The sequence below is a fragment of the Schistocerca nitens genome, chromosome 2 (assembly GCF_023898315.1).
Source record: "Schistocerca nitens isolate TAMUIC-IGC-003100 chromosome 2, iqSchNite1.1, whole genome shotgun sequence".
Lineage (NCBI taxonomy): Eukaryota > Metazoa > Arthropoda > Insecta > Orthoptera > Acrididae > Schistocerca > Schistocerca nitens.
In genome coordinates this window covers 315,367,805-315,394,610 of record NC_064615.1, presented here as the reverse complement: position 1 = coordinate 315,394,610, position 26,806 = coordinate 315,367,805, and the positions used below count along the sequence as shown (strand labels likewise).

Below are 26,806 nucleotides of genomic sequence, written 5' to 3'. Positions count from 1 at the left end.
GTGGTATTACGAATTGCAAATAATATGTGGAATATACAGCAGAATTTGTTTACTACCAAAAATCAACACAAAGTGTTAGGAAACATTACGGCAAATAACCCACAAAGAATGGAGTCTCTCAATTGGCGCACGACACTACATAAAATGGGAGCGGTAGTAAAAATCCACGCAGGAAAAAATTTAGCTATGACAGAAAAAGTGAAGCTGTGAAACATACACAAATACTCGCAAAAGCATGGTACTTCGCTCAGTTCCTCCTGATGCCCCCCCCCCCAAAAAAAAAAAATGGAGAGGGTTCTACAACAAGCGATATGGAGGGGTGAAATCTTTAAGGTTGCTCTGCAGACCTGCACCCTCAGCTTACATGAGGGTGGACAGGGACTAATGAACTTGCATGCATAATGCGCGGCACTACTCGTCAACATAACTAAGTGTCAAATAGAAGAGAGGCCACACTCGCCAACTGCTGCACTGATTCACAAATATCGCCCGATATCAGAGCTAGTGCCGGTATATGTTGTCAGTACCCCAAACTCATTAAACTTTTCTGAAGTTATTATCTCAATAAAAGCTACGTGCTAGCAGAGATCCTAAAACAAGGAGAAGTTCCTAACATGGGCTCAGCTCTCAAAGGAATACCAATTCCTAATAAATGGGAGACGCGACTACGGCAGCACAAGTGGAAAATCGCGTTGGAAAATTTAGCGGTGAAAATAATATGAGAAGGCACCAGATGGACTTGGTGCAAAGTGATAAACCGCGCAATAGCGATCACCTCCAAGCTTTACTCCATGTAGTTAAAACCGTCAGCCCCACGTGGAAATTATAATTCGGAGGACACAGTCGAGCATCATTTTGAGTGCCCGAAATTTGTCGCGATATGGCGCACAGCAGGGGACATGATTCGACTGATCAATAGAACCGACATACGCACTATAAAGGTTTCTAACGCCATGATACCCGAATAGAAACCGTTTCCCAGAGCAAAAGACACGCAACAAAATTGATCATGGCACACACGATTCACATAATTTTTGGACTTCAGTTAACGGAAAACTTACAGCATCTGGCAATCTATGGGATGAATAACTCGTCATAAAGGGTTCAGTACACAAATGTTTTCAAGAAACCAATACGTAAGTCTTATGACAGTATTTTGACATGAAACATCACTCAAGAAAGGAAATGTAACGTGAATTCGACGACAGTGACGTCAAAGAAATAACTCAATGGACAATTTCTTGAAGATTTCCGTACAAAAGACTAAAATATGAAAGAATTGTAATGTATATAATTATTTTTCAAATGAATTTGTATTCTGTTATTATGTGAAACTTTTAAATGCAGAATAAATATCTTTAAAAATGTTAGAATACGAACTTCACATGCCTAAAGTCGTAGGTTCAAATCTCCTAAAAAAAAAAAGAAAAAAAAAAGATCTGAAAAATATTCAGGGCGCAAGGTACCATCTGCACAATTATTCAGCAGCTTTTTTTCACAAACTTATCAAAACTCAAACTGGCTCCCCTAGAACTAATGTATGCTCTACACTTACCCAGAAATGTAAATACGGTTTGATTCAACTTTTCTGAAATCGTAATCATTTGTTTGTCTGTACATGTACATCTCATCTACCGATTTCCGCCTCATTCGGATAGTTCCTTCGTGGTGAGTCGTTTTCTTCCCCTTGGAGCATACAGGGTGCATCAAAAAGGATGGCGCAAACTTACCCGGCTGAAAGTACACGACAATACAAACAGAAATGTCAAGTAAACATGGGCTCTAAAACGCATACCTTAAGAGCTATGAGATATTTTTAATTTTCAATATTGTGAATCAAATTTCCTCTACTGCAAGCTCTTTGCTTTCCATATTTTGGGACGTGGTAGTATGTACCAAAACAAGAAAAAAAAGTCCAGTAAACATGTGCTCTAAAATGCATACCTTAAAAGTTATGAGCACTTGTTCATTAGAAGAATTGTGTTCCAAAGTACCGAAGATGAACAGGTGCTCATAGCTGTGAAGGTATGCATTTTAGAGTACATGTTTATTGGATATTTTTTCACAATATTGAAAATCAAGAATGTCTCACAGCTCTTAAGGTATGCGTTTTAGAGAGCATGTTTACTTGGCATTTCTGCTTCTATTATCGTGTACTTGCAGCCGTACAAGTTTGCGCCATCCTTTTTGATACACCCTGTATATGCGCCGGGGGACGGAGTTGACGTCCGAGCTCGTCGCACACATGTTCTATTGACTATTGGGGAGGGATAAAGAAATATCATTTGCCAAGGGAGCGCCTCAACGTCACGAAGACAATTCACAGAAACAGTTGCTATGATTGAATGAGCATTGTCCTCTTGAAAAATGCCACCATGAGCGAGGGGTAACACGTGAGGACGCAAGATTTCCGTAATGTACAGTTTCCTCAACCTACGTCACCTGATGTCATACCTATTTCTATTACTGTTCCTGTACTGACAACAACAACATTATCCGCATCGATTTTTACTGGTGCGTCATCTAATGGTCAGTTTCGCATTACATAGTGGTGCCCGCACATTTTTTATCGGGTACTGTACACGATGCTGGGTGTATTAGCTGTGTAGAGATGACAAGATTAGCACAAGACAGGAAAAGATGGAAGACAGAATCAACGCAGCCGAAAAACTAATGAATTAAAAAAAAAATCATAAACAGGCACTGATTTCAAAATAAGAGTCCTTCATGAATGGAAAAGGACTCTGCGTCATATTCCGTCTGAATTTTTATCCTTAATCCCAAGGGCTATTCACTCCATTTGGCCCTAGTCGTGGCTGACTGTCCCGTTAAATGCCCTCTTTTCCTCGCGCGCTCCACAGATGTGCAAAGTACTCCCCGCGGTCCTGCGCCTACGTCGTCCGCTCTAGCGCGTGTAGTTCCGGAACCACGTGCCGCGTCTCTGTTCCTGATAAAACGTTGCGGCCCGCCCCTCCCACGCGAGCAGCCGCGACTGCGCACGCGCGTCGGCCCAGACCTGTCCTAAGCGGCGCCTCGTGGCGCTGCCCGCCAGCTCGGGACGCGACGTCACGGAGGCCTGGCGCAAGGACACGCGGCCGCCGACCCCAGCTGAGCCGGCCGGCGGGCCAAGTCCGCCCTCGTGGCCGGCCGCTCTTACCGCACCGCCTGGCGCCTTGTCTGGCCTGGCACGGGGCGCGCGGCCTTGGATGTGTCTGCCAGCGCCCGCACCACCTGACGGACGGCACAGTTTATCTTTCCTTATCTGACAAGGGGAGGCCACGATGTTTGCAACGCGGATTTACTGCAAACTTCGTACACTCGTAGTACTCCACGGGGACAACAAAATGTGTAAGCAGTAGCACGTACTTCTCAAGCGTTATTGAGAAAATCACAAGATAATTTCGGTCGTCAGATATATATCTGTGAGTGGCCATTTTTACCATGAAGCGCCGGCGGCCGAGGGATTGTCCGGGCGGAAATTTTAAGCCGGTACGGTAGCTCAGCGTGCTAGGTCAAAGGGTTAGCTACCCTCTGTAATAAAAAACTGAGTGAACGGATCAACAAAGAACCTGAACGGCTGTCATCGGACGTCCGCCACGAACAAATTCATCGACCAATATAGAGCAAAATGAGATTAAAAAAAAAAAAAAATGAAGGTTGGCGCTCAACCCCTGTAATCGCTGTGTCGCTGGATCGTCAGTTTTATTTTTCATTTCTAACACAGTCATTTTCTTTACTATTTACATTACAATTGATGTAATGGGAAAAATACGTGTAATCGGATGAACTGTTATTAAATTTACAATGATATTTCGCAGTCTATAGCCGACACGGTAGCTCAGCGTGTTCGGTCAGAGGGTTATCTGCCCTCTGTAATAAAAAAACTGAGTTAATCTAACAATAACGAACTTAAAATGGGTGTCTTACGACGTCCGCCCCGAGCAGATGCAACAAACAAAAGCGAACAAAAAACGAGATTTAAAAAACAGTCGGCACGGTAGCTCAGCGTGTTCGGTCAGAGGGCTAAATGCCCTCTGTAATAAAAAGAACTGAAAAGCACCAGTTTGCTTTTGTTCTACAATATTAATATTGTAGAACAAAAGCAAACTGGTGCTTTTCATTTATTATTATAATGTTGTTCTACCAAGAACCGACGGAAGATTCTGTTAATATGAAAAAGAACTGAGTTAATGGATCAACAACGAACTGAAACGGGTGTCTTTTGACGTCCGCCCAGAGCAAATACAAGGAACGAAAACGAACAAAATGAGATTTAAGCCGGCACGGTAGCTCAGCGTGTTCGGTCAGAGGGTTATCTGTCCTCTGCAATAAAAAAACTGAGTTAATCTAACAATAACGAACTTAAATAGGTGTCTTACGACGTCCGCCCCGAGCAGATGCAACAAACAAAAGCGAACAAAAAACGAGATTTAAAAAACAGCGGGCACGGTAGCTCAGCGTGTTCGGTCAGAGGGCTAAATGCCCTCTTTAATAAAAAGAACTGAGTTAATGGATCAACAACGAACTGAAACAGGTGTCTTTTGACGTCCGCCCAGAGCAAATACAAGGAACGAAAACGAACAAAATGAGATTTAAGCCGGCACGGTAGCTCAGAGTGTTTGGTCAGAGGGTTAGCTGTCCTCTGTAATAAAAGAACTGAGTTAATGGATCAACGACGAACTGAAATGGGAGTCTTGCGACGTCCACCCCGAGCGGATACAACGAACAAAAACGAACAAAATGAGATCAATTAAAGAAAAAAGGGTTAGCTACCCTCTGTAATAAAAAACTGAGTGAACGGATCAACAAAGAACCTGAACGGCTGTCATCGGACGTCTGTCACGAACAAATTCATCGACCAATATAGAGCAAAATGAGATGAAAAAAAAAGAAGGTTAGCGCTCAAGCCCTGTAATCGCAGTGTCGCTGGATCGTCAGTTTTTTTTTTTATTTCTAACACATTTTCTTTACTATTTATATTACAATTGATGTAATGGAAAAAATACGTGTAATCGGATGAACTTTTATTAAATTTACAATGATATTTGGCAGCCTACAAATTTTTATTATCACAAATAATAGAATACTCATAACTACCGACTATAAAACGGCCAAACGCATAAAGTGATGCTGAAAATGTATGCTTGTCCGTGATTTGAGAAACCCCTTATACCTAGAAGGAGCCCGAAACGACTAGTTACCACCAAGTTTTGACCGGCACAGACGGCTTTCGGAAGATATACAATTAATCGTCGCTTTCGACATTACGAGTACAAGTTGCGGGATGCTATTTTTCGCAAAAACATGAAAAACAAAGTTAAACGGCACCAGCTGCGTTGAATAAATGCTATGTTTCCGCACACGCAAGGTCTTTTGAGGTTTTCCGTGGAAAAACAAACCTCGTTAAAATTTTCAAAAATTTGTCTTTCAGCCGATAATTTGGAAGCAACATTTCCTTAAATATCGGCGCTGATCATTTCTCATGCAGTTCAAATGGTTCAAATGGCTCTGAGCACTATGCGACTTAACTTCTGAGGACATCAGTCGCCTAGAACTTAGAACTAATTAAACCTAACTAACCTAAGGACATCACACACATTCATGCCCGAGGCAGGATTCGAACCTGCGACCGTAGCGGTCGCTCGGCTCCAGATTGTAGCGCCTAGAACCGCACGGCCACTCCGGCCGGCTCTCATGCAGTATCGAGTGTATTTTAATAGCGTCTTCACGAGAAGCAATTTCTCTTTCTCTTTCGATTAAATACGAACAATTTTGAAGACTCGGACAAGCATACATTTTCAGTATCACTTTATGCGTTTGGTCGTTTACTGGTCGGTAGTTATGAATATTATTTGTGATAATAAAAAATTGTAGCCTGCCAAATACCATTGTAAATTTAATAAAAGTTCATCCGATTACACGTATTTTTCCCATTACATCAATTGTAATATAGATAGTAAAGAAAATGATTGTGTTAGAAATAAAAAAAAATTAAAAAAACTGACGAGCGGGACTCAGTCCAGCAACCCAGCGATTACATAGCTTGAACACTAACCACTCGGCTGCCGGCGCTTCATGGTAAAAATGGCCACGCACTGGTATATATATGACGACCGAAATTATCTTGCGATTTTCTCAATAACGCTTGAGAAGTACGCGCTACTGCTTACACATTTTGTTGTCCTAATGGAATACTACGAGTGTACGAAGTCTGCAATAAATCCGCGTTCCAAACGTCGTGGCCTCCCCTTGTGAGGCAGAGGGCGAAAATGTCGCTTTTTTTCGTTTGGATTAGGCCTGCCACGCATTCCTCTCGTGCGGTAAACTTATCTACTTAGAGTAGCCCTTGCAACTTTCTCAATTACATTGAGATAAGTCATGGGACGTCTCCTTTTGTACGGTGTATTGCAGCAACATGACGTGGCAGGACTCAACGAGTCGTTGGAAATCCATTGCAGAAATATTGAGCCATGCTGCCTCTACAGCCGTCCATAATTGAGAAAGTGTTGCAGGTGCAGGATTTTGTAACGAACTAAGCTCTTGATAAATTTTCGATGGGATTCATTTTCGGCGATCTGGGTGGCCAAATCATTCGCTAGAATTGTCCAGAATATCCTTCAAAGCAATCACAAACAATTGTGGCCCAGTGAGATGACTGCAGATGGTCTCTAAGTAGCCGAACGTAACGATTTCAAGATAATGATGGTTGAGGTGGACCAGAAGACCCAGTACATGCCATGTAAACACAGCCCTCACCATTATGGAGCCACCACCAGCTTCCAGAGTGCCTTGTTGACAACTCGGCTACGTGGTTTCGTGGGTTCTGCGCCACACCCGAACACTATCATCAGTTCCTACCAACTTAAATCGGAACTCATCTCACCAGGTTTTACAGTCGTCCAGGGTCCAACCCAAATTGTCACGAGCCCAGGAGATGTCGTGGTGTTTGCAAAGGGACTCGCGTCGGTCGTCTACTGCCAAAGCCCATTAATCCCAAACTTGGCCACACTGTCCTAACGGGTAACTTTTCGATTCCGCGACAGTAGACATCGTATGGTTTTGAGGCGAAGAACTCGTCGAGCAATGTTCGGAGCGCATTTTCATCCGGAAAGGAAGTTCCTTGAAGGTTGCTCCGATGACGAGCGGAAAAGGTGAAAATCGGAGGGCGCAAGATCTGGTGAATAAGATGTGTGGGGAATGACTACCCAACCCTTCTGTACAGAGTTTTCTGTCAGTATAGCAGCATGCGGGCAGGCGTTATCGTGGAGTAGCATCACTTCACGCATCTTCCTAGTCACAGTTCCTGGATTGTGTCTGCAAGAAGTCTCAGTTGCTGACAATAAAGTCGGCAGTGTGGTTACACTTCGGGGAAGCAATTCGTAGTATCCCAAACCGTTGCTCTTCCACAAGGTACATAACACTATCTTTTGTGGATGCCCGCAGGTTTTTGCACGGAGAGTAGCTGATTTTCTTGGGCTCAACTATTCCTTTCTTTTCCTTACGTTGGTATAAAGACAGAATTTCTCGTCGCCAGTAACGATACAGGATATGAATGATCGATGTTGATCGCGAGCCAGTTGATGGCGAACAAGCAGAGATGCACAGATGTCCACCCGCTGATTTTTGTGTTTTTGACTTAGAGCATGCAGTACCCAAACACGCGAGTTTTGAACTTTCCCCACTGCATGCAAATGTCGGATGATGGTGGAGTGATCACAGTTAATCAAATCTGCCAGTTCTTGATTACACTGACGTGGATCGGCCGGCCGAAGTGGCCGTGCGGTTAAAGGCGCTGCAGTCTGGAACCGCAAGACCGCTGCGGTCGCAGGTTCGAATCCTGCCTCGGGCATGGATGTTTGTGATGTCCTTAGGTTAGTTAGGTTTAACTAGTTCTAAGTTCTAGGGGACTAATGACCTCAGCAGTTGAGTCCCATAGTGCTCAGAGCCATTTTTTTGACGTGGATCATTGTGGATTAATGCGTTTAAACTATCTTCATAAATCCTATAAGGTCTTCCTGAACGTGGAGAGTCACTAAAGTCAAAATCATCCTCCTTAAAACGAGAAAACCCTTTTCTTGTTGTGCTCTGTTCAGTAGCATTATCCCCTTGCAAGGCGCAAATGTTTCTGGCTGCCTTCGCTGCTGTCACCTATTTACTGAATTCAAACATAAGCGTATGTCGGAAATGTTCCGATTTCTAGCATCCACAGCTCCACCCACTATCTCGAAATGACAAAATGGCGATATGTAAACTCAAGCAGTAAAAGTGAACTACAAATAAAAAATGGCAATCGATAAATACCACAATAACAACCAAAATAACAACATGCAAAACGAAAACGCTACGAATTTATGCGCCCCGCCATGGCAGTACCAAAAAACATTCAACGTCACTTTACCCGATCGTGGTTGGCTCTTCGCTATTTTCAGCGGTGATGGGTCCACCTGCTGCCATTGATTGAGTTTCTTCTTTGTCCCTAGGTCACAGTGACGCAACTGGCACTCGTCCATGGTGAAGAGGCGGCTAAAATAGTTATCTGGATTGGACTGATCTAGCTGTAACATTTCCGCAGCTGCCTCTATTCGTCTGGCTTTTTGGATGGGTGTGAGCAATCACGAAAACTTGTGGGTGGCGATTTTTATCAAGTTCAAAATGTCATGTCGCGAAGTGGAAAGCTAATCCATGCTTTATTTTCGCCAGCAGGGGTGGCCGAGCGGTTCTAGGCGCTACAGTCTGGAACCGCGCGACCGCTACGGTCGCAGGTTCGAATCCTGCCTCGGGCACGGATGTGTGTGATGTTCTTAGGTTAGTTAGGTTCAAGTAGTTGTAAGTTGTAGGGGACTGATGACCTCAGAAGATAAGTCCCATAGTGCTCAGAGCCATTTGAACCATTTTGATTCATTTTCCTTTTCTCCACAATCGGCTCGATTATGATAACGCCGGTTTTCGTGCTACAGCGCCTCCACTTCCTTTGCTTTTCCCAGATCTTCACAGAAATATGGTCCACCACTTCGTTTTTCGTCGTTCAGACTTGTTCATCTATCCTGGAAGCGTCAGAGCAGGCTAACTACTGTTTTGTTGCTGTACGCTTCCAACAAGTCTGTATGGATTGTTGCAGCGTTGTTCTCCTTCAAATGCAGACGTGTACCCGCAGACAAACAATAAATTAATTACGTTACTTTATTGTTTCAAAGAGATAATTGAAACTTTATAACCATTCCCCGTACTGTATTCTATTTGTCCCACGCTGAGCGCCAATTGTGCTTTGATTCTTCTGTCCAGTCATCAGTTTTAGTGATTGCTGAGTCTCGGACTGCTGATTTGTAGAATTGCGAACTATGCACACAATAGGAAAGCGGCAAAAACAGAACCACACACATTAAATCAAACACACGTATTATTAGTGTATATTTTCAACGAAACAAGGATATGAGACAATTGTCCAGTATATCTCACGGAACTTGGTTGGAAAATTTATTATACATCATTTTTCCATGTGGGTACTCAAAGCAGTCGCATGGTACGTTAAATATGTTCATTGGGCAGCTGAATCAGGCGATGTGAGGACTGACCCAAAAAGTGACGGCATTGTTGCCTGTGTGGCAGGTAGTTCTGCTTTCGGCTGCCGCGACTCTAGGGATTGTATAAAACACGTCTTGGGGATCATCGTTGGCCCGCTCCATGAAAAGAACATCCAACATGGCTGCTGTATCGACTGCCTCACTATACAAATGTGATCTCGCTTTCTGGTCCTGGACGTCGATTTGAAACGGTAATTGTGTGTCTCGTTGTTTAAAACGATTCTGCCTTCTTCATTGGTAGTACTTGGAGATCGGTTAGTTGCAGTCGTAACGTTTGCTTTCCACTACGTTCCGGCCGTCGACTTAGAACCGATCTCTGCTTCCACAAGCTTACGCGGATCGCGGCAGACCATGTCACAAAACACACTATACAGAGCATGTTCTTGCAACTGGATACAACCACTATCAAATATGCGTACCTTTGCTCACCGCTTATCATAGGGCATAGTAGTTAGCGTGGGGGGGGGGGGGGTTGGTGGGGGGATAAACACTGCCACAGGACACACGAATTACGGAAAAAGTGCACCGTTTTTGTTATTAGTGTTGTGACTGGTTTGGTGTGGTCCGCCACGAAGTTCTCTCCTGTGCCAACCTACGTCCTCAATGATTTGCTGGATGTATTCCAATCTCTCTCTTCCTCTACAGTTTTTACTCTCTACCGTTCCCTCTAGAACTACAGAGGTTATCTGACGTTTCCCATATGTTCCTTTCCTCTCCGATTCTGCGGAGAACTACCTCATTCCTTACGTACCAGTCCACCTAATTTTCAACATGAAATGAAATGAAATGTCGTGTGACTAGGGCCTCCCGTCGGGTAGACCGTTCGTCTGGTGCATGCCTTTCGATTTGACGCCACTTCGGCGACCTGGGCGTCGATGGGGATGAAATGATGATGATTAGGACAACACAACACCCAGTCCCTGAGCGGAGAAAATCTCCGACCCAGCCGGGAATCGAACCCGGGCCATTAGGGTTGACAGTCTGTCACGCTGACCACTCAGCTACGGGGGACGGACATTTTCAACATTATTCTGTACCACCGCGTCTCAACTGCTTCTTTTCTCCTCTGTTCCGGTTTTCCCACAATCCGTGTTTCACTAACATACAATGCTGTGCCCCAAACATATATTCTCAGAAATTTGTTCGTCCAGTTGAGATCGATATTAGACTCTAGTAGACTTGTCTTGGCCAGGAATTCCCTCTTCGCCAGTGCTAGGCTGCTTTTTATGTCCTCCTTGCTCCGCCCATCATGAATTATTTTGCTGCCTACATAGCAGAATTCCTTAACTTCATCTGCTTCGTGATCACCAGTTATGATGTTAAGTTTCCCGGTATTCTCATTTCTGCTACTTTTCATTAGTTTCTTCTTTCTTCGATTTACTCTGACTACATGTTCTGTACTCATTAGACTGTTCATTACACTCAGAAGATCCTGTAGTTTTTCTTCTCTTTCACTGAGGAGAGCAGTGTCATCAGTGAATCTTATTGCTTATATACTTTCTCTTTCAGTTTTAATGCCACTTTTGAATTTTTATTTTTATTTCCGTCATTATGTCTTCGATGTAATTATTGAACAGTAGAGGCAAAAGTATATATCACTGTTTCATCTTTTTTAACGCGAGCAGTTCGTTCTTGATCTTCCACTGTTATTGTCTTCCCTTGGCTGTTGTATGTATTGTGCATTACTCTTCTTTCCCTGTAGTTTATCCCTGTTTTACTCAGAATTTCGAACATTTTGCACCATTTGACATAGCTGAACGCGTTTTCTAGATTGACAAATCTAGTGAACGTGTCTTAATTTTTTCCTCGGTCTTGCTACCGCTATCATCCGCTAGGTCAGAAATGCCTCTCTGGTGTTTTAACCTTTCCTAAAGCCAAAACGATTATCATCTAATATATGCTCACTTTTCCTTCGAGTCTTCCGTATACTGTTCTTGTCAGCAACTTCGACGCATGAGCTGTGAAGCTGATTGTGCGACAGTTCTCGCTCTTGTCGGCTCTTGCACTCTTCAGAATTGTATGGATGACGTTTTTTACGAAGTTCTGATGGTATATCGCCAGTCTCATACATTCTACACATCGACGTGAATAGTCATTTTGCTGCCACTTCCCCAATAATTTTAGAAATTCTAATGGAGTGTTTTACATCCCGTCTGTTTTACACTACTGTCCACTAAAATTGCTACACCACGAAGATGACGTGCTACAGACTGATTGTTGGTGCATGGTAGAGTAATAATGTAGAAGATAGTTTATTAAATACAGTACTGAGAAGACCTTCTCGATTAAAACGCTTTTTAAATTTCAGTAGAATATTTGTTCCCAGGTACAAGACTATGTCGTACCTTGGAACATTTTTTCACATTTGAATAAATCTTATTTTTCCCCACAGTAATTTTTGTAATTTCATAAACATAGTAGCAAACAAAAAGTGAATGCCATCATTGAATAAGAGAAGAAGTACAGTTTATGAAATAATTTCTACTGCATCAGTCACTTTTAGCAATATTTAAGTAGCACAATCCGTTTCGTCTGCATGCTGTTATCATCAGTGCATTCCTAGAACACGTAAATTACATTACATTACATTACAATCTGAAGTGTGATGAGGTTCATTTGCTGTGTTCACCACTGAAGTTATGTATCCAAGTACAATCCTGTATAGAAATATACGTATATTTTAGTGTGTGTAATAAGTTATTTGCATGTTTAAATCCTTTCATCAGTGCACCCACTTACATTTTTGTTGGAAATTTAGTTACCTAGTACACAGAGCACAGTGACCAACACATCACATGTTAATACTTTCATATGCAGATGTTTACATCGTTCCAAAGAGTCTTAACTGCTAAGATAAACTAGTTTCAATTGCAAAGACAGCAATATACTGTAAAGATGAATTTTTTAATGTAGATGCATTTATGTCATTGCACAGATTAGATTATATGATTACTTGGTAGAGAAAATACTTTTTATCATCAAATAATATTTTCAATCAAATAAGCATTCAACTTTGGAGAACTTTTTTAAGAAATTATTAGTGTTTCATCCTTACTGTTATGTTACTGTCTTAGCGATGGAAACTAGCTTTTCTTAGCAATTAAGACTCTTTGGAATGATGTAAACGCCTGTATGTGAAAGTGTTAAGCTGTGATGTTTTTGTCACTGTGCTCTGTATACTAGACAACTAAATTTGGAACAGAAATGTTAATTAATGCACTAATGAAATGATCTAAACATGCAAATCACTTAATGTACACACTAAAATATATGTACCTTTCTGTAAATGATGCATTGCCTTACGTAACGTCACTGGCACACACAGAAAATGAACCTGATGATATTTCAGATAAATGTAATGTACATGTAACTGGAGTGCTCCTGAAGTTGGTAGCATGCTACTGAAAAACGTCATACTAGTTAAATATTAGTAAGAAGTACCTCAAGCATAGAAATTATTTCTTATATTTACAATACAGTCGGAATCCTCAAAACTTATTGTACATGGTGATTCAGCTGCCCTTATGTATAGGTTCCACGCAACCCACAACACTTTCAAAAACCACGTGTGAGATTTTTATATTCTCTCACCAGCTACACACAAACAGTCCTACAGGAAAATTGGATAGGACATATCTGTAAGAAACTTAATGTACACTACTCACCATTAAAATTGCTACACCACGAAGATGACGTGCTACAGACGCGAAATTTAACAGACAGGAAGAAGATGCTGTGATATGCAAATGATTACCTTTTCAGAGCATTGACACAAGGCTGGCGCCGGTGGCGACACCTACAACGTGCTGACATCAGGAAAGTTCGCAATCGATTTCTCATACACAAACAGCAGTTGACCGGCGTTGCCTGGTGAAACGTTGTTGTGATGCCTCGTGTAAGGAGGAGAAATGCGTACCAGCACGTTTCCGACTTTGATTAAGATCGGACTGTAGCCTATCGCGATTGCGGTTTAACCTATCGCGACATTGCTGCTCGCGTTGGTCGAGATCCAATGACTGTTAGCAGAATATGGAATAGGTGGGTTCAGGAGGCCTCGTATCACTAGCAGACGAGATGACAGGCATCTTATCCGTATGGCTGTAACGGATCGTGCAGCCATGTGTCCATCCGTGAGTCAACAGATGGGGACGTTTGCAAGACAACAACCATCTGTACTAACAGTTCGACGACGTTTGCAACAGCATGGGCTATCAGCTCGGAGACCATGGCTGCGGTTACCCTTGACGCTGCATCACAGACAGGAGCGCCTGCGATGGTGTACTCAACGACGAACCTGGGTGCACGAATGGCAAAACGTCATTTTTTCGGATGAATCCAGGTTCTGTTTACAGCATCATGGTGGTCGCATCCTTGTTTGGTGACATCGCGGTGAACGCACATTGGAAGCGTGTATTCGTCATCGCCATATGGCGTATCACCCGGCGTGATGGTATGGGGTGCCGTTGGTTACACGTCACGGTCACCTCTTGTTCGCATTGACGGCACTTTGAACAGTGGACGTTACATTTCAGATGTGTTATGACCCGTGGCTCTACCCTTCATTCGATCCCTGCGAAACCCTACATTTCAGCAGGATAATGCACAACCGCATGTCGGAGGTCGTGTACGGACCTTTCTGGATACAGAAAATGTTTGACTGCTGCCCTGGCCAGCACATTCTCCAGATCTCTCACCAATTGAAAACGTCTGGTCAATGGTGGCCGAGCAACTGGCTCGTCACAATACTCCAGTCACTACTCTTGATGAAGAGTGGTATCGTGTTGAAGCTGCATGGGCAGCTGTACCTGTACACGCCATCCAAGCTCTGTTTGACTTAATGCCCAGGCGTATCAAGGCCGTTATTACGGCCAGAGGTGGTTGTTCTGGGTACTGATTTCTCAGGATCTGTGCACCCAAATTGCGTGAAAATGTAACCATATGTTAGTTCTAGTATAATATATTTGTCCAATGAATACCCGTTTATCGTCTGCATTTATTCTTGGTGTAGCAATTTTAATGGCCAGTAGTGTATTTAACCTTAAGTCGTACAAAGCCCTTTTAAATTCTTGCCCTAATACTGGATCCCTTGTCTCATCCTCGATGTCTCCCGTTTTTTCTTCTCTGATGTCACCAGACGCGTCCTCCCCGTCATAAAGGGCTTCAATGTGCTCTTCCCACGTATCCACTGGCTTCCCTGCATTTAATTCCCATTACAGTCTTAATGTTACCAACCTTGCTGATTTGTAATTGTTGAAACTGACAACGCAAACTGTCTATTGTTGCTGTGTTATAGCCATTTTGACGTACAATTAATAGTGAATGAAGGCACCAGCTGCCTTAGGGAGACCCTTGCCCACAAGCATATGAACTGGAAACTTAGACCTGGCACCAAGATAAAATTTTAGTCTGGATGCGAAAGATAAAAATTATTCCATATTTATAACATAATTCATGCAGAAATTGTAGTCGTACGAAATTGGACGGTTCTTTTTTAAACACCCTGTACTTTGCACGACCTTCTCCGGTGTGCAGTACATAAGGATTTTGGGTTATTTGGCGCAGTAAAGAAGTTGGTTGGTTGTCTGTGTTGCAGACATGACGGCCCGACTGTCCGCCAAGTTCCGCATGGCGACTGCCGGCCTCACGGACGAGAGGATGAAGATGATGAACGAGGTGGTGATGGGCATCCGCGTCATCAAGATGTACGCTTGGGAGAAGCCCTTCGCCAAGCTGGTCGCCCTCGCCCGCAGGTACAGTACGCTACAGTTGCTGATTACCGCTTCCAATACAATCGTGATAAAGTTCACATTTGATTTCCACTATAACAGAAAGACCTCGTGGCTCAGAACGCCACTGACGCTAATATCGAGATGTCGCACGTCCGTAGCTTGGCTGTCAGTATTCTAATACCCAGAAATCTACCATAGTTCTGTGGCTACGAAAGTTATTACACAGATAGGAACGGAAAACGTTCCTCATTAGAGACTAGATACTTTATAGAAGACTGTTCATTGACGTCTGACCAGTTCATGCAAATGATAAGAGAAAAATTCGATTGCAACGTTTCAGTACAGACAGAAAGTGAACGGATCTTTTTTTTTCTAACATTTATATACTGCCAAACGAAAAACGCAAAACACTCAGAAGGAGAGGAGGAAACGAAACTTTACAAATTCAGTGAGTATGCGAGGATATTTCAGTGACTACAAAATCGAGTCAAAATTATAAACAACATGGCAGTATCAGCTATCTTACAAGTATGACATGCACCCCCTCTGGCTTGGATGTATGCACATGATTGGGTTAGGAAGAGCGTCACAAAGTCGTTGCATCCTCTCTTGAGGTAAGCTAGCACACAAATGTTGTAACTGTCTTTGATACACTGGATACCGGCACTGGGGTGGAGATGACGTCCGAACTAGGCCTACACATGTTCTTTTGCCCTGTGGGGGACAGATCTAGGGATCTTGAGGGGCACGGTAGAGCCTCAACAACACGCAGTCGGTTCGTAGACACACGAGCCGCCGGCCGAAGTGGCCGTGCGGTTAAAGGCGCTGCAGTCTGGAACCGCGAGACCGCTACGGTCGCAGGTTCGAATCCTGCCTCGGGCATGGATGTTTGTGATGTCCTTAGGTTAGTTCGGTTTAACTAGTTCTAAGTTCTAGGGGACTAATGACCTCAGCAGTTGAGTCCCATAGTGCTCAGAGCCATTTTGAACACACGAGCCGTGGGTTGTACAAGCGATATTTGCGACGTTTGGACTGCTGCACTGCTTTGTTGACTATATTTTAATGTAAACGCGCCGGCCGCGTAGGTCTAGTGGTTCTAGGCGCTCAGTCCGGAATCGCGCGACTGCTACGGTCTCAGGTTCGAATCCTGCCTCGGGCATGGATGTTTGTGATGTCCTTAGGTTAGTTAGGTTTAAGTAGTTCTAAGTTCTAGGGGACTAATGACCACAGATGTTAAGTCCCATAGTGCTCAGAGCCATTTGAGCCAAAGTAAACGCATGGAATTTAGCAATTACTGATGTATCTATCCTTTCAAACAATTCAGAGGCCACAGATCAGTGCAAAAAGGCAAACTGAGTGTAAAAGCAAGAAACAAGACAGCAAATAAATAGGGAAGAGAAAGAAGTTAACGCGCTCGTCGCCAATGTTATAAATCACAACTGCAAATATGGATAAGCGAACTGAGGGAAGAAGATTCTTTGGTTCATTATGGAGCAAAGAGTCCAAAGCAGATTTTCTCGTCAGTCATTTCTGACGGGAATACCTGCTGAAGAGTACAATGGAGTGGTGCAAAATTATCCAGTGTTAGTTCTCAAGTTATACACATCCATTCCGAGAGGAATTCAGCTTTGTACGAGAGGTTTTCTAATCTAGCATGCCATGTTTCTTTCGGCGTTTTCATTATTCTGGTAGCTGTAAGTAATGTACTCGGTTTTGGGGTCGCGTCAGCTAGGTTCAAACTCCAGAATGCACTTAGAAACACGTCCAACGTCGACTGATATGGTACGTCGGCACATCTTGAGAAACATTTTAAGGAAAATTCGGATACATTTAAGTGTTTATCTTCTTCACCTGTACCATACACAACATTATTTCGCTTCTTTGTCGAATGTAAAGAAAGTAATTTTCCGGAGGTCGGAAACGAATGTCATAATTATCATTCCAGTATGTGTTCTTCGTTACAACATGCCAGATATTCGATTTGGTTAGAACCCCCTCGTCATGTGTGCCCAAGTTTCCGACAGAAGACAAACATCTACACAAAATCGCCTGTGCCGGGTGTCTGTCAATGAAGCTTGTTACATATTACTTGCTATATTGATTACAATTTACGAGAGGTGTAAAATGAAAATAAAAAAAAAGTGACGAAACGACTTCCTCGAGGAATTTGTCAAAGATTAATTTAGATTTTCTGCCTTTTGAAAGAAATTTCCACGAGGTTTCGTATGTACTTTGAATGAATATGTTCTGACTGAAATAATCACTTCAAGTACGAAAATGGCAGTTAAGAATTTGTCCCGTTCAAATACGTGTATCGCAGTTCATGTTGAATGGAAGACCATGTGTTGTCTATCCAATTCTATTATGATTTATGCTTCGAATTATACGAAAATTAATGTTATTTATACTTAGACCTATCGACTCTTCAACTGATTCAAACGTTCTTTATACGTAGGAATTTGAGACCACTACTCGTCGGCTAGCGCCTATCTGCTTGAGGAATCCGTATTTTTGGAACAGGATACACACACATCGCGCCTCTCAGTCAAGGAACTCTCTCCATTGCGGTGACGATTTGCGTAGCACAGGCCGTTATTTCTAGAACCAGATTAGCAAATGCGTCACTGCCAGCGCCTTATAAAAGTATACAGCGTATCTTACAATAAGGAGTAAACTGTTTTTCAAAGAGGACAAGATTTTGAAAATTGGTGAACTTAATTGGGCCATAACACAAACAGCAGAGAAGAAAAATACACCCTTCCAATGACAAGCTTAAGTTTACAAGTGGATACCTGCAGGTTGCACTACATTACACTCAGTTTTTCGTAGACACGACACAGTAGCTGACAAAGAAACCAGGTGTGTGTGCTCTGTCTACACAAAGTGGATGGATAGAAAGACGTCAGCGAATAGCAGAAATGTTACCATGTTTGGCTGGTCCAAAGACGCAGCGTACACGAGGTGACTTATTGCTGAGGTGTCAAGCAGCTCTGTCAGACATGTATAGCGGCAGCAGATACGGATAACGTGAGTGGAAAATTAGTGCACGCTAGTAACGCGGAGAAATGCCCACCCGCACTGCTTACCGAGCGGGAAGGCGTGCCGGTCCCCGGCACGAAAACGCCCGGCGGATTAGTGTCGATGTTCGGTGTTATGGCCAGCCTGTGGTTTGTTATTAAGAAGGTTTTCCATCTGCCTCGGCGAGTGGGGGCTGGTTCCCCATATTCCGCCTCAGTTTTACTACGTCGGTGATTGCTGTGCAAACACTGTCTCCACGTACGCGTACATCATAATTACTCTACCACGCAAACATTGGGGTTACACTCGTCTGGAATGGGACGTTCCCGGGGAGGTCAAGTGGGGGCCGAACCACACAATAACCCTGGGTTCGGTGTAGGGCGGCAGTGGGGTGAGTGGATTGCTGTGGCCTGTCGGCATTGTTATTAAAATAGCACCGACCGCTTTTCCAATTTTCTATAATAGCGCCGGCCGTGGTGGCCGAGCGGTTCTAGGCGCTACAGTCTGCGACCGCGCTGCTGCTACGGTCGCAGGATCGAATCCTGCCTCGGGCATGGATGTGTGTGATTGTCCTTAGGTTAGTTACGTTTAAGTAGTTCTATGTTCTAGGGGACTTATGGCCTCAGATGTTAAGTCCCATAGTGCTTAGAGCCATTTGAACTATTCATCCCGTTCAACTGATTCTTCAAATCCTTTCCGTCTGCAAACTTTTAAGTTTTTATTTCTGCTAACTTTGAAGTTTTTATTTGTTTTCCCTGAACCTTAATTGTCTTTCCAAAATTATCTTTGGTTTCTTTTACGACTTTCTCTAGGTTGTATTAGATAACTTCTATAACGGGCGAGCAAAAAGTTTCGCTTCGAAAACCGTATTCCGAAACTGGTACGCCTATCAGTCGAAATTGCGGTGAGCGTCAGGCAATCGTCTCACCGTTTCCTGCTGCGTGAAGAAGTCCGTATGTGCCTGCTGCACATCGTCACTGACAGGAATCGTCGACTCCTCCGCAACAACACCCCTTGTCACAGTTTTCGACAGACATGCTGCCCCATACACTTTCGACATTCGCTGATGGATGTCTACCGGTGTTTGTCCTTCGGCATGCAAGATAACGGTAACAGTACGTTGGTTTTGGCAGGAAACGTTTGGTAGTGAAGTCGCCATAGTTCACGTTTCCGCATTTGCCACACGCATTTTGTAAATGTACAAATGGCACACTGCTCCCTTGCCAATCTGTCAGTGCTGATAACACTGCAAAGGAGTCGCGCTACGTTGCATATACGCTGCAGCAACGCCCTCAAACGGGAACTTTTTAATCGCCCATTGTACACCTATATGCCAACTCTGCGATTCACACTTAAGTGCTTCACAGATGTTTCATCGATCCACTTCCAGACAATTCTTCTACCGTTGCGCTCTCGAACAGCACGTGGGAAAAACGATTTCTGTTATTTTATTACTAATTCCACTTCTCTGTGAAAGTCACAAAAATATTTTTGCATTCGAAGGAGAAAATTGACGACTGAAATTTCCTGAAAATATCTCCATGCAACAGGAAACGCCTTTGTCTTAATGATTACCACCCCAACTGGCTTATCATATACGTTACACACGCTCCCGTTTTTCGCGTTAATGTAAAACAAGTTGCCTTTCTTTGAACTGTTTGGATGTCCTTCGTCAATTCCGTATGATAAGCATCCCATACCGCGCAGCAATGCTCGTACTTCAGAAGTGGACGGCCAAACGTAGTGTAGGCAGTCTCTTTAGGAGATTTGTTGTACCATCTAAGTTTTCTGCCAATAAAACGCAGTCTTTAGTTCGCCTTCTCCAAATTTTCTATGTGGTTGTTCCCCAACAACACTGGGGACAGATAGGGTGCAACACTGTATCACTCCTTTTTGAACTACTGGCTCCATTTAATTTCCATTTACTTTTACAACTGCAGTCTTATTTCTATGTAAGTCGTAGGCAGCCATTTGCTCCCTGCATTTTATCCACGATAATTTTCAAACTTTAAAGACAGTAATCCAGTTAGTTTAATGACAGAATTTTTTTTAAATTTAGTCTTTCCTCAAACTATCTTCAAAGATACGGATTTTGCAGTAGCCAAATGTAGACACAATACAATTTGATCTATCCATTCGTCATCGACATTTGAAAAGTTTACCGAGGAAAGTTTATAAAAAATGTGTTTCACGTCCTTGTAAGATTCTGTATTTGCTGTGCATCTTAGTTCGAGTCAAGTATCGCAGAAAATTGGCTGTTACTAGTTCCAGATTTGATTTTACTCCGCAACTATGAAAGGATTGAGAGACAGCAAAAATGTAACTTCTGTGGACCACAAATACACTACCTGATCAAAAATGTCTGGACACCCGTGCATAATGTGAAACTGACCGCTAGATGTCACGAGAGGACCCGCCAGTATAGCAGGAGGCGGGGTGTACCACGTTATCAGCAGAGAAATAGTGCCAGCAGACTGGAACGGTCAGCAGAGCTCAGTGACTCCGAACGTGGACTAGCTATTGGATGTCATCTGAGTAACAGATCCGTCAGGGACATCTCAACCCTTCTAAAACTGCCCAAGTGTACAGCTGCTGACGTGTCTGTGAAGCAAAAACGCGAAGGAACAACAGCTGTAAAACCAAGGCTAGATAGACCTCATGAACTGACGGACAGTATGTGGATAGTGGATGCAACATATCGCACGAAATTTGGGGGAGAAATCACGCGTGAGTTTGAGAGTGCTCACAAGAGTTCGTCTAGCACAAGGAAAATGCGTAAGAAGCTAAAAAGAATGCGATATACTGGTCGAGCATCTCCTTAGAAGCCACACATTTCTGTACTCAATGGGAAGGTGCGCTTGAGGTGATGTAAAGAACGTTGCCATACGACTGTGTATGTCTGGAAACGAATGATTCGGAGTGACGATTCACACTATATCCTGTGGCAAACCGATGGAAATGTTTGCGCGGAGAACGTTAGCTGCCACATGCGTAATGCCAACAGTGAAGTAGGAAGCGGTGGTATCAGGGTATGGGGGAACTTTCGTGGTTTGGATGTGGTTCTCTTATAGTCCTTAGGAAAACACTACATTGGGAATATATGAACAGCATTGTGTATTGCGTACAATAGAGGAACAGTTCGCAGATGATGATTGTTTCTGTCAGCATGACAATACATCCTGTTATAAAGCAACATATGTGAGGCAATGATTCGTGGACAATAAAATTCTTGAAATAGACTGGCCTGGGCAGATTCCTAACCTGAACACGATGGAACCCCTTTGGGACGAGGTAGGACGTCGATTTCACTCCAGACACCAACGTCAAACATCACTACCTTTTCTGGTTTCGGCACTCGAGGAAGACTGAGCTACCATTTTTGGAAATTGGAAATTTGTGGTATGTTCCAAACTGCTGACGTCATCGGTCCCTAGGCTTTCACACTATTTAATCTAACTTAAACTAACTTACGCTAAGGACACCACACACACGCATGCCCGAGGGAGGATTCGAACCTCCGACGGGGGCAGTGGCGCGAACCGTGACAAGACGGTTGAGACCGCGAAGCTACCCCGCGCGGTCTGCCATTTTTCCATAGACATTCAGACACCTCAATAAAAGTCCCCAGCAGTCTTCAAGTCGTGATAAAAGCGAAGGGTGGGCACACGCCATATTAATGTCCATTAATAGGCGTCCGTATACACTACTGGCCATTAAAATTGCTACACCACGAAGATGACGTGCTATAGACGCGAAGCCGGCCGAAGTGGCCGTGCGGTTAAAGGCGCTGCAGTCTGGAACCGCAAGACCGCTACGGTCGCAGGTTCGAATCCTGCCTCGGGCATGGATGTTTGTGATGTCCTTAGGTTAGTTAGGTTTAACTAGTTCTAAGTTCTAGGGGACTAATGACCTCAGCAGTTGAGTCCCATAGTGCTCAGAGCCATTTGAACCATTTTTATAGACGCGAAATTTAACCGACAGGAAGAAGATGCTGTGATATGCAAATGATTAGCTTTTCAGAGCACTCACACAAGGTTGGCGCCGGTGGCGACACCTACAACGTGCTGACATGAGGAAAGTTTCCAACCGAGTTCTCATACACAAACAGCAGTTGAGCGGCGTTGCCTGGTGAAACGTTGCTGTGATGCCTCGTGTAAGGAGGAAAAATGCGTACCATCACGTTTCCGACTTTGATAAAGGTCGGATAGTAGCCTATCGCGATTGCGTTTTATCCTATCGCGGCACTGCTGCTCGCGTTGGTCGAGATCCAGTGACTGATAGCAGAATATGGAATCGGTGGGTTCAGGAGGGTAATACGGAACGCCGTGCTGGATCCCAACGGCCTCGTATCACTAGCAGTCGAGATGACAGGCATCCTATCCGCATGGTTGTAACGGATCGTGCAGACACGTCTCGATCCCTAAGTCAACAGATGGGGACGTTTGCAAGACAATAACAATCTGCACGAACAGTTCGACGACGTTTGCAGCTGGATGGACTATCAGCTCGGAGACCATGGCTGCGGTTACCCTTGATGCTGCATCACAGACAGGAGCGCCTGCGATGGTGTACTCAACGACGAACCTGGGTGCACGAATGGCCAAACGTCATTTTTTCGGATGAATCCAGGTTCTGTTTACCGCATATGATGGTCGCATCCGTGTTTGGCGACATCGCGGTGAACGCACATTGGAAGCGTGTATTCGTCATCGCCATACTGGCGTATCACCCGGCATGATGGTATAGGGTGCCATTGGTTACACGTCTCGGTCACCTCTTGTTCGCATTAACGGTACTTTGAACAGTGGACGTTACATTTCAGATGTGTTACGGCACGTGGCTCTACTATTCATTCGATCCCTCCGAAACCCTACATTTCAGCAGGATAATTCACTACCGCATGTTGCAGGTCCTGTACGGGCCTTTCTGGATACAGAAAATGTTAGACTGCTGCCCTGGCCAGCAGAGTCTCCAGATCTCTTACCAATTGAAAACGTCTGGTCAATGGTGGCCGAGCAACTGGCTCGTCACAATATGCCAATCACTACTCTTGATGAACTGTGGTATCGTGTTGAAGGTGCATGTGCAGCTGTACCGGTACACACTATCCAAGCTCTTTTTGGCTCATTTCCCAGGCGCATCAAGGCCGTTATTACGGCCAGAGGTGATTGTTCTGGGTACTGATTTCTCAGGATCTATGCACGCAAATAGTGTGAAAACGTAATCACATGTGAGTTCTAGTATAATATATTTGTCGAGTGAATACCCGTTTATCATGTGCATTTCTTCTTGGTGTAGCAATTTTAATGGCCAGTAGTGTATTTTTCATTACGTACTGTAGTGGCATATCCTCTTACACAGTGTTGAAGGGAATGGTGCTCCAGTTAAGGAGCACTGGCACGAAGACAAACAGTTTGCATTTTCGCGTGTAGAAGGTGTACACAGCGTAGCTCCGCGGTAGCGAACCGGTCTGTTCTGGAAGCGGACCGGCCCTCATCTCGAGGCAAGTGCTTCAATCGAATCGCCTCTGCGCCGACTGCTCTACGTAGTTGTCGGTAACTGCTGCTGCCGGAACCGTAACTCTGGCTGCTTGTGGCTTCGCCGTCAAAGAAGCCAAAACTCTGACGGCACACACGGAGCCTATACTGGCACTGAGTCTCCTCTCGAACAGTAATCTGATGCAACGTCGGCCTTTTGTTCTCGCTCCGGTGCTGCTTCGCGAAAAGCGCCGGCGACACTACCGCGTCGTAGCAGCGAACCCCGGCGATGTTGTGACGTGTCTGTGTTGTGTGGCAGGGCCGAGGTGTCCAAGGTGACGAAGACGGCGTACCTGCGCAGCTTCGTGCTCGCCCTCGAGTTCTTCGTGGACCGCACGGCGCTGTTCGTCACGCTGCTCACCTGCTGGCTGCTCAACTTCGAGATCACCGCCGATAAGGTAACTCACGTACCGACGAACTTTTCTGTTAGGACCAGCGTAGGGAACGACGCGCACCGCCTTCGAAACGGGGTGAGTATTTCGGACGAAAGAGCGCCATTCAGGACTGCGCCGTCATGTAAGGCCCGTGTAGAAGGACGGGGAGCACAAACCTACTAACGACCCTTCACAGGTTGTGTAGTGATGCAAGGAACCCAAAATTAAAACAGACGATAGATGAGTAGTTGAGATAAGGAACTATGGCCAGAAATTAATGCTGAGATATTTAGTTACATAAACAACTTACAATCTGTAATCACAATTAAAGGCATAGAAGCTGTTAAATTGACGGCAGCCAGTCTCAATGCACGTATTTCAAAAGCGCACAATTTTTGCTGTACACTCTCAAATATCCCTTTGTCTCTTTGTAATGAAACAGGAAGCTAGGGCTTCAAAGACCAGTTTCTCTTCAGTTCCTATTGAGTTTTCATACACGCTCTCTTTCTTAACTTTTATCCCACCGCACGGGGACCGTTGTTTTCATGATTTCTGAAAATTTATCTTTATTTCAACTTCGTGGCCGGATGTCTTTCCTGTCGTCAGTCAGTTTACCTAAAGGAGGACAGTATCTGTCTCTCTGTGACTCACGTATGCTTCGACGTTTGTGTTGTTGTTGTTGTGGTCTTCACTCCTGAGACTGGTTTGATGCAGCTCTCCATGTTACTCTATCCTGTGCAAGCTGCTTCATCTCCCAGTACTTACTGCAACCTACATCCTTCTGAATCTGCTTAGTGTATTCATCTCTTGGTCTCCCTCTAGGATTTTTACCCTCCACGCTGCCCTCCAATGCTAAATTTGTGATCCCTTGATGACTCAGAACATGTCCTACCAACCGGTCCCTTCTTCTTATCAGGTTGTGCCACAAACTCCTCTTCTCCCCAATTCTATTCAATACCTCCTCATTAGTTATGTGATATACCCATCTAATCTTCAGCATTCTTCTGTAGCACCACATTTCGAAAGCTTCTATTCTCTTCTTGTCCAAACAGTTTATTGTCCATGTTTCATTTCCATACATGGCTACACTCCATACAAATACTTTCAGAAACGACTTCCTGACACTCAAGTCTACACTTGATGTTAGCAAATTTCTCTTCTTGTTTGTGTTATCGTATCGTATTTCCTGAGGAGGAGGGAGGAGCAAACTAGGGAACAGCCCGGTATTTGCTTAAAAGAGCATGGAAAATCGCCTAAAATTCACAGTCAGGGTGGCTAGTGGAATAGACTAAGGCTGTTAATACACGGTTCAGATTCGAAGCGTGTGTGGGCCATCTTCCTGTGCTGTACGCTACCAAGCTGCGCGTTAAGCTAGACAAGCACATCTGAGATGTCATACACCAACCTCATAGAAAAAAATCCACTGCGGACACATTACTGACGTCTGTATATCGTTTTTTTTTTCAATGTAACGCCAGTAACTTTCATGTCGAGATATAGGTTTCAAATACGTGGCTCACACACGTTACTGATTGAAGATGTGTGGGGGTACCGTATGAAATGTCAATTTCCGACTGTTGGTTCCTTATCTCGAAATACTCAGTTTAGGATTGTCTACTGTCTTAATACAACCCTGACCCTAAATTTTTGGGGTATCTTGTACGTAAAGTCTTCATTGCCTTTATTTAGTATACTATATCTATTTAGTATACTATACAAGCTGGAATCCAAACTTTCCAATTATCCATAACATTTAGAAACTGCACGGATCAGAGTCACATACCTCCCTATCGTCCGTAGAGTAGAGTCAACTTTACCTCAAAACGGCTGGAATCTAGGTTTATTTCTTTTATTGGTGTCTTATCTTTCGAACAATATTTCCTTGTTGTCTCCAGGTATTATAATTATGGTTTGCCAATTCATAAAAATTCTGCTTTACAAGTACTGCATTCACTGTTTTCCTATCGGATGCACGTGAAAACTATATAAGCTGTGAATGTCCTAATTTCTTCCTATTTCATACCTGTGACAAGTGTTATTAAATATGATTTTTGCCCACCGACTGTTACCAATGTTTGCAGCTATGTAATTCCTGGAAATAAAAAAAAAATATGTGAGTGGATTAGTGTCAGTAGCATCAAGCGACTTCAAGATTGTTTCAACGTAACAGGTGGAGTGATTTGGAGTGCTGCCTTATTTGCATACAGCTGAAATCATTACTTATTTTCAACGTGTAGCGTGAGAACATACATTTGCTGGTGAAAATCTGCTGTTGAAACCTAGCATGAGAAAAATGTTTCTTTCCTTTGTAACACAGACATGCTATAACAATTTCGTAACACAGCTCTGAAAAGACAAAATTATCTATAATTGGAAATGCTGATTAATTTACATTGATTTCACTTGAATTTCTATAAATTTTAAGTCAAACAATGTATTTGTGCTTTTCAGATTCACGGTTACTTGACAAGATGCAAGTGAGACGGTGCTTGTCACGTGTATCTCAAATTTAGTGAGGCTATGTGGTGACTTTTTATAGAAAAATGTCATGCATGTCATGGAAAAGT

At 43.7% G+C, this 26,806-nt stretch overlaps 1 protein-coding gene across 1 annotated transcript in view; it reads left to right on the top strand.

Annotated features, from left to right (window-relative positions):
• Positions 1-26,806, top strand: part of LOC126236084 (ATP-binding cassette sub-family C member 4-like) — a 370,212-nt gene that overhangs the window by 177,839 nt on the left and 165,567 nt on the right. Inside the window, exons 6-7 of the mRNA XM_049945147.1 lie at positions 15,175-15,331; positions 24,125-24,263. Coding sequence (XP_049801104.1) covers positions 15,175-15,331; positions 24,125-24,263 — 296 coding nt within the window. The remainder of the gene's footprint in view (positions 1-15,174; positions 15,332-24,124; positions 24,264-26,806) is intronic.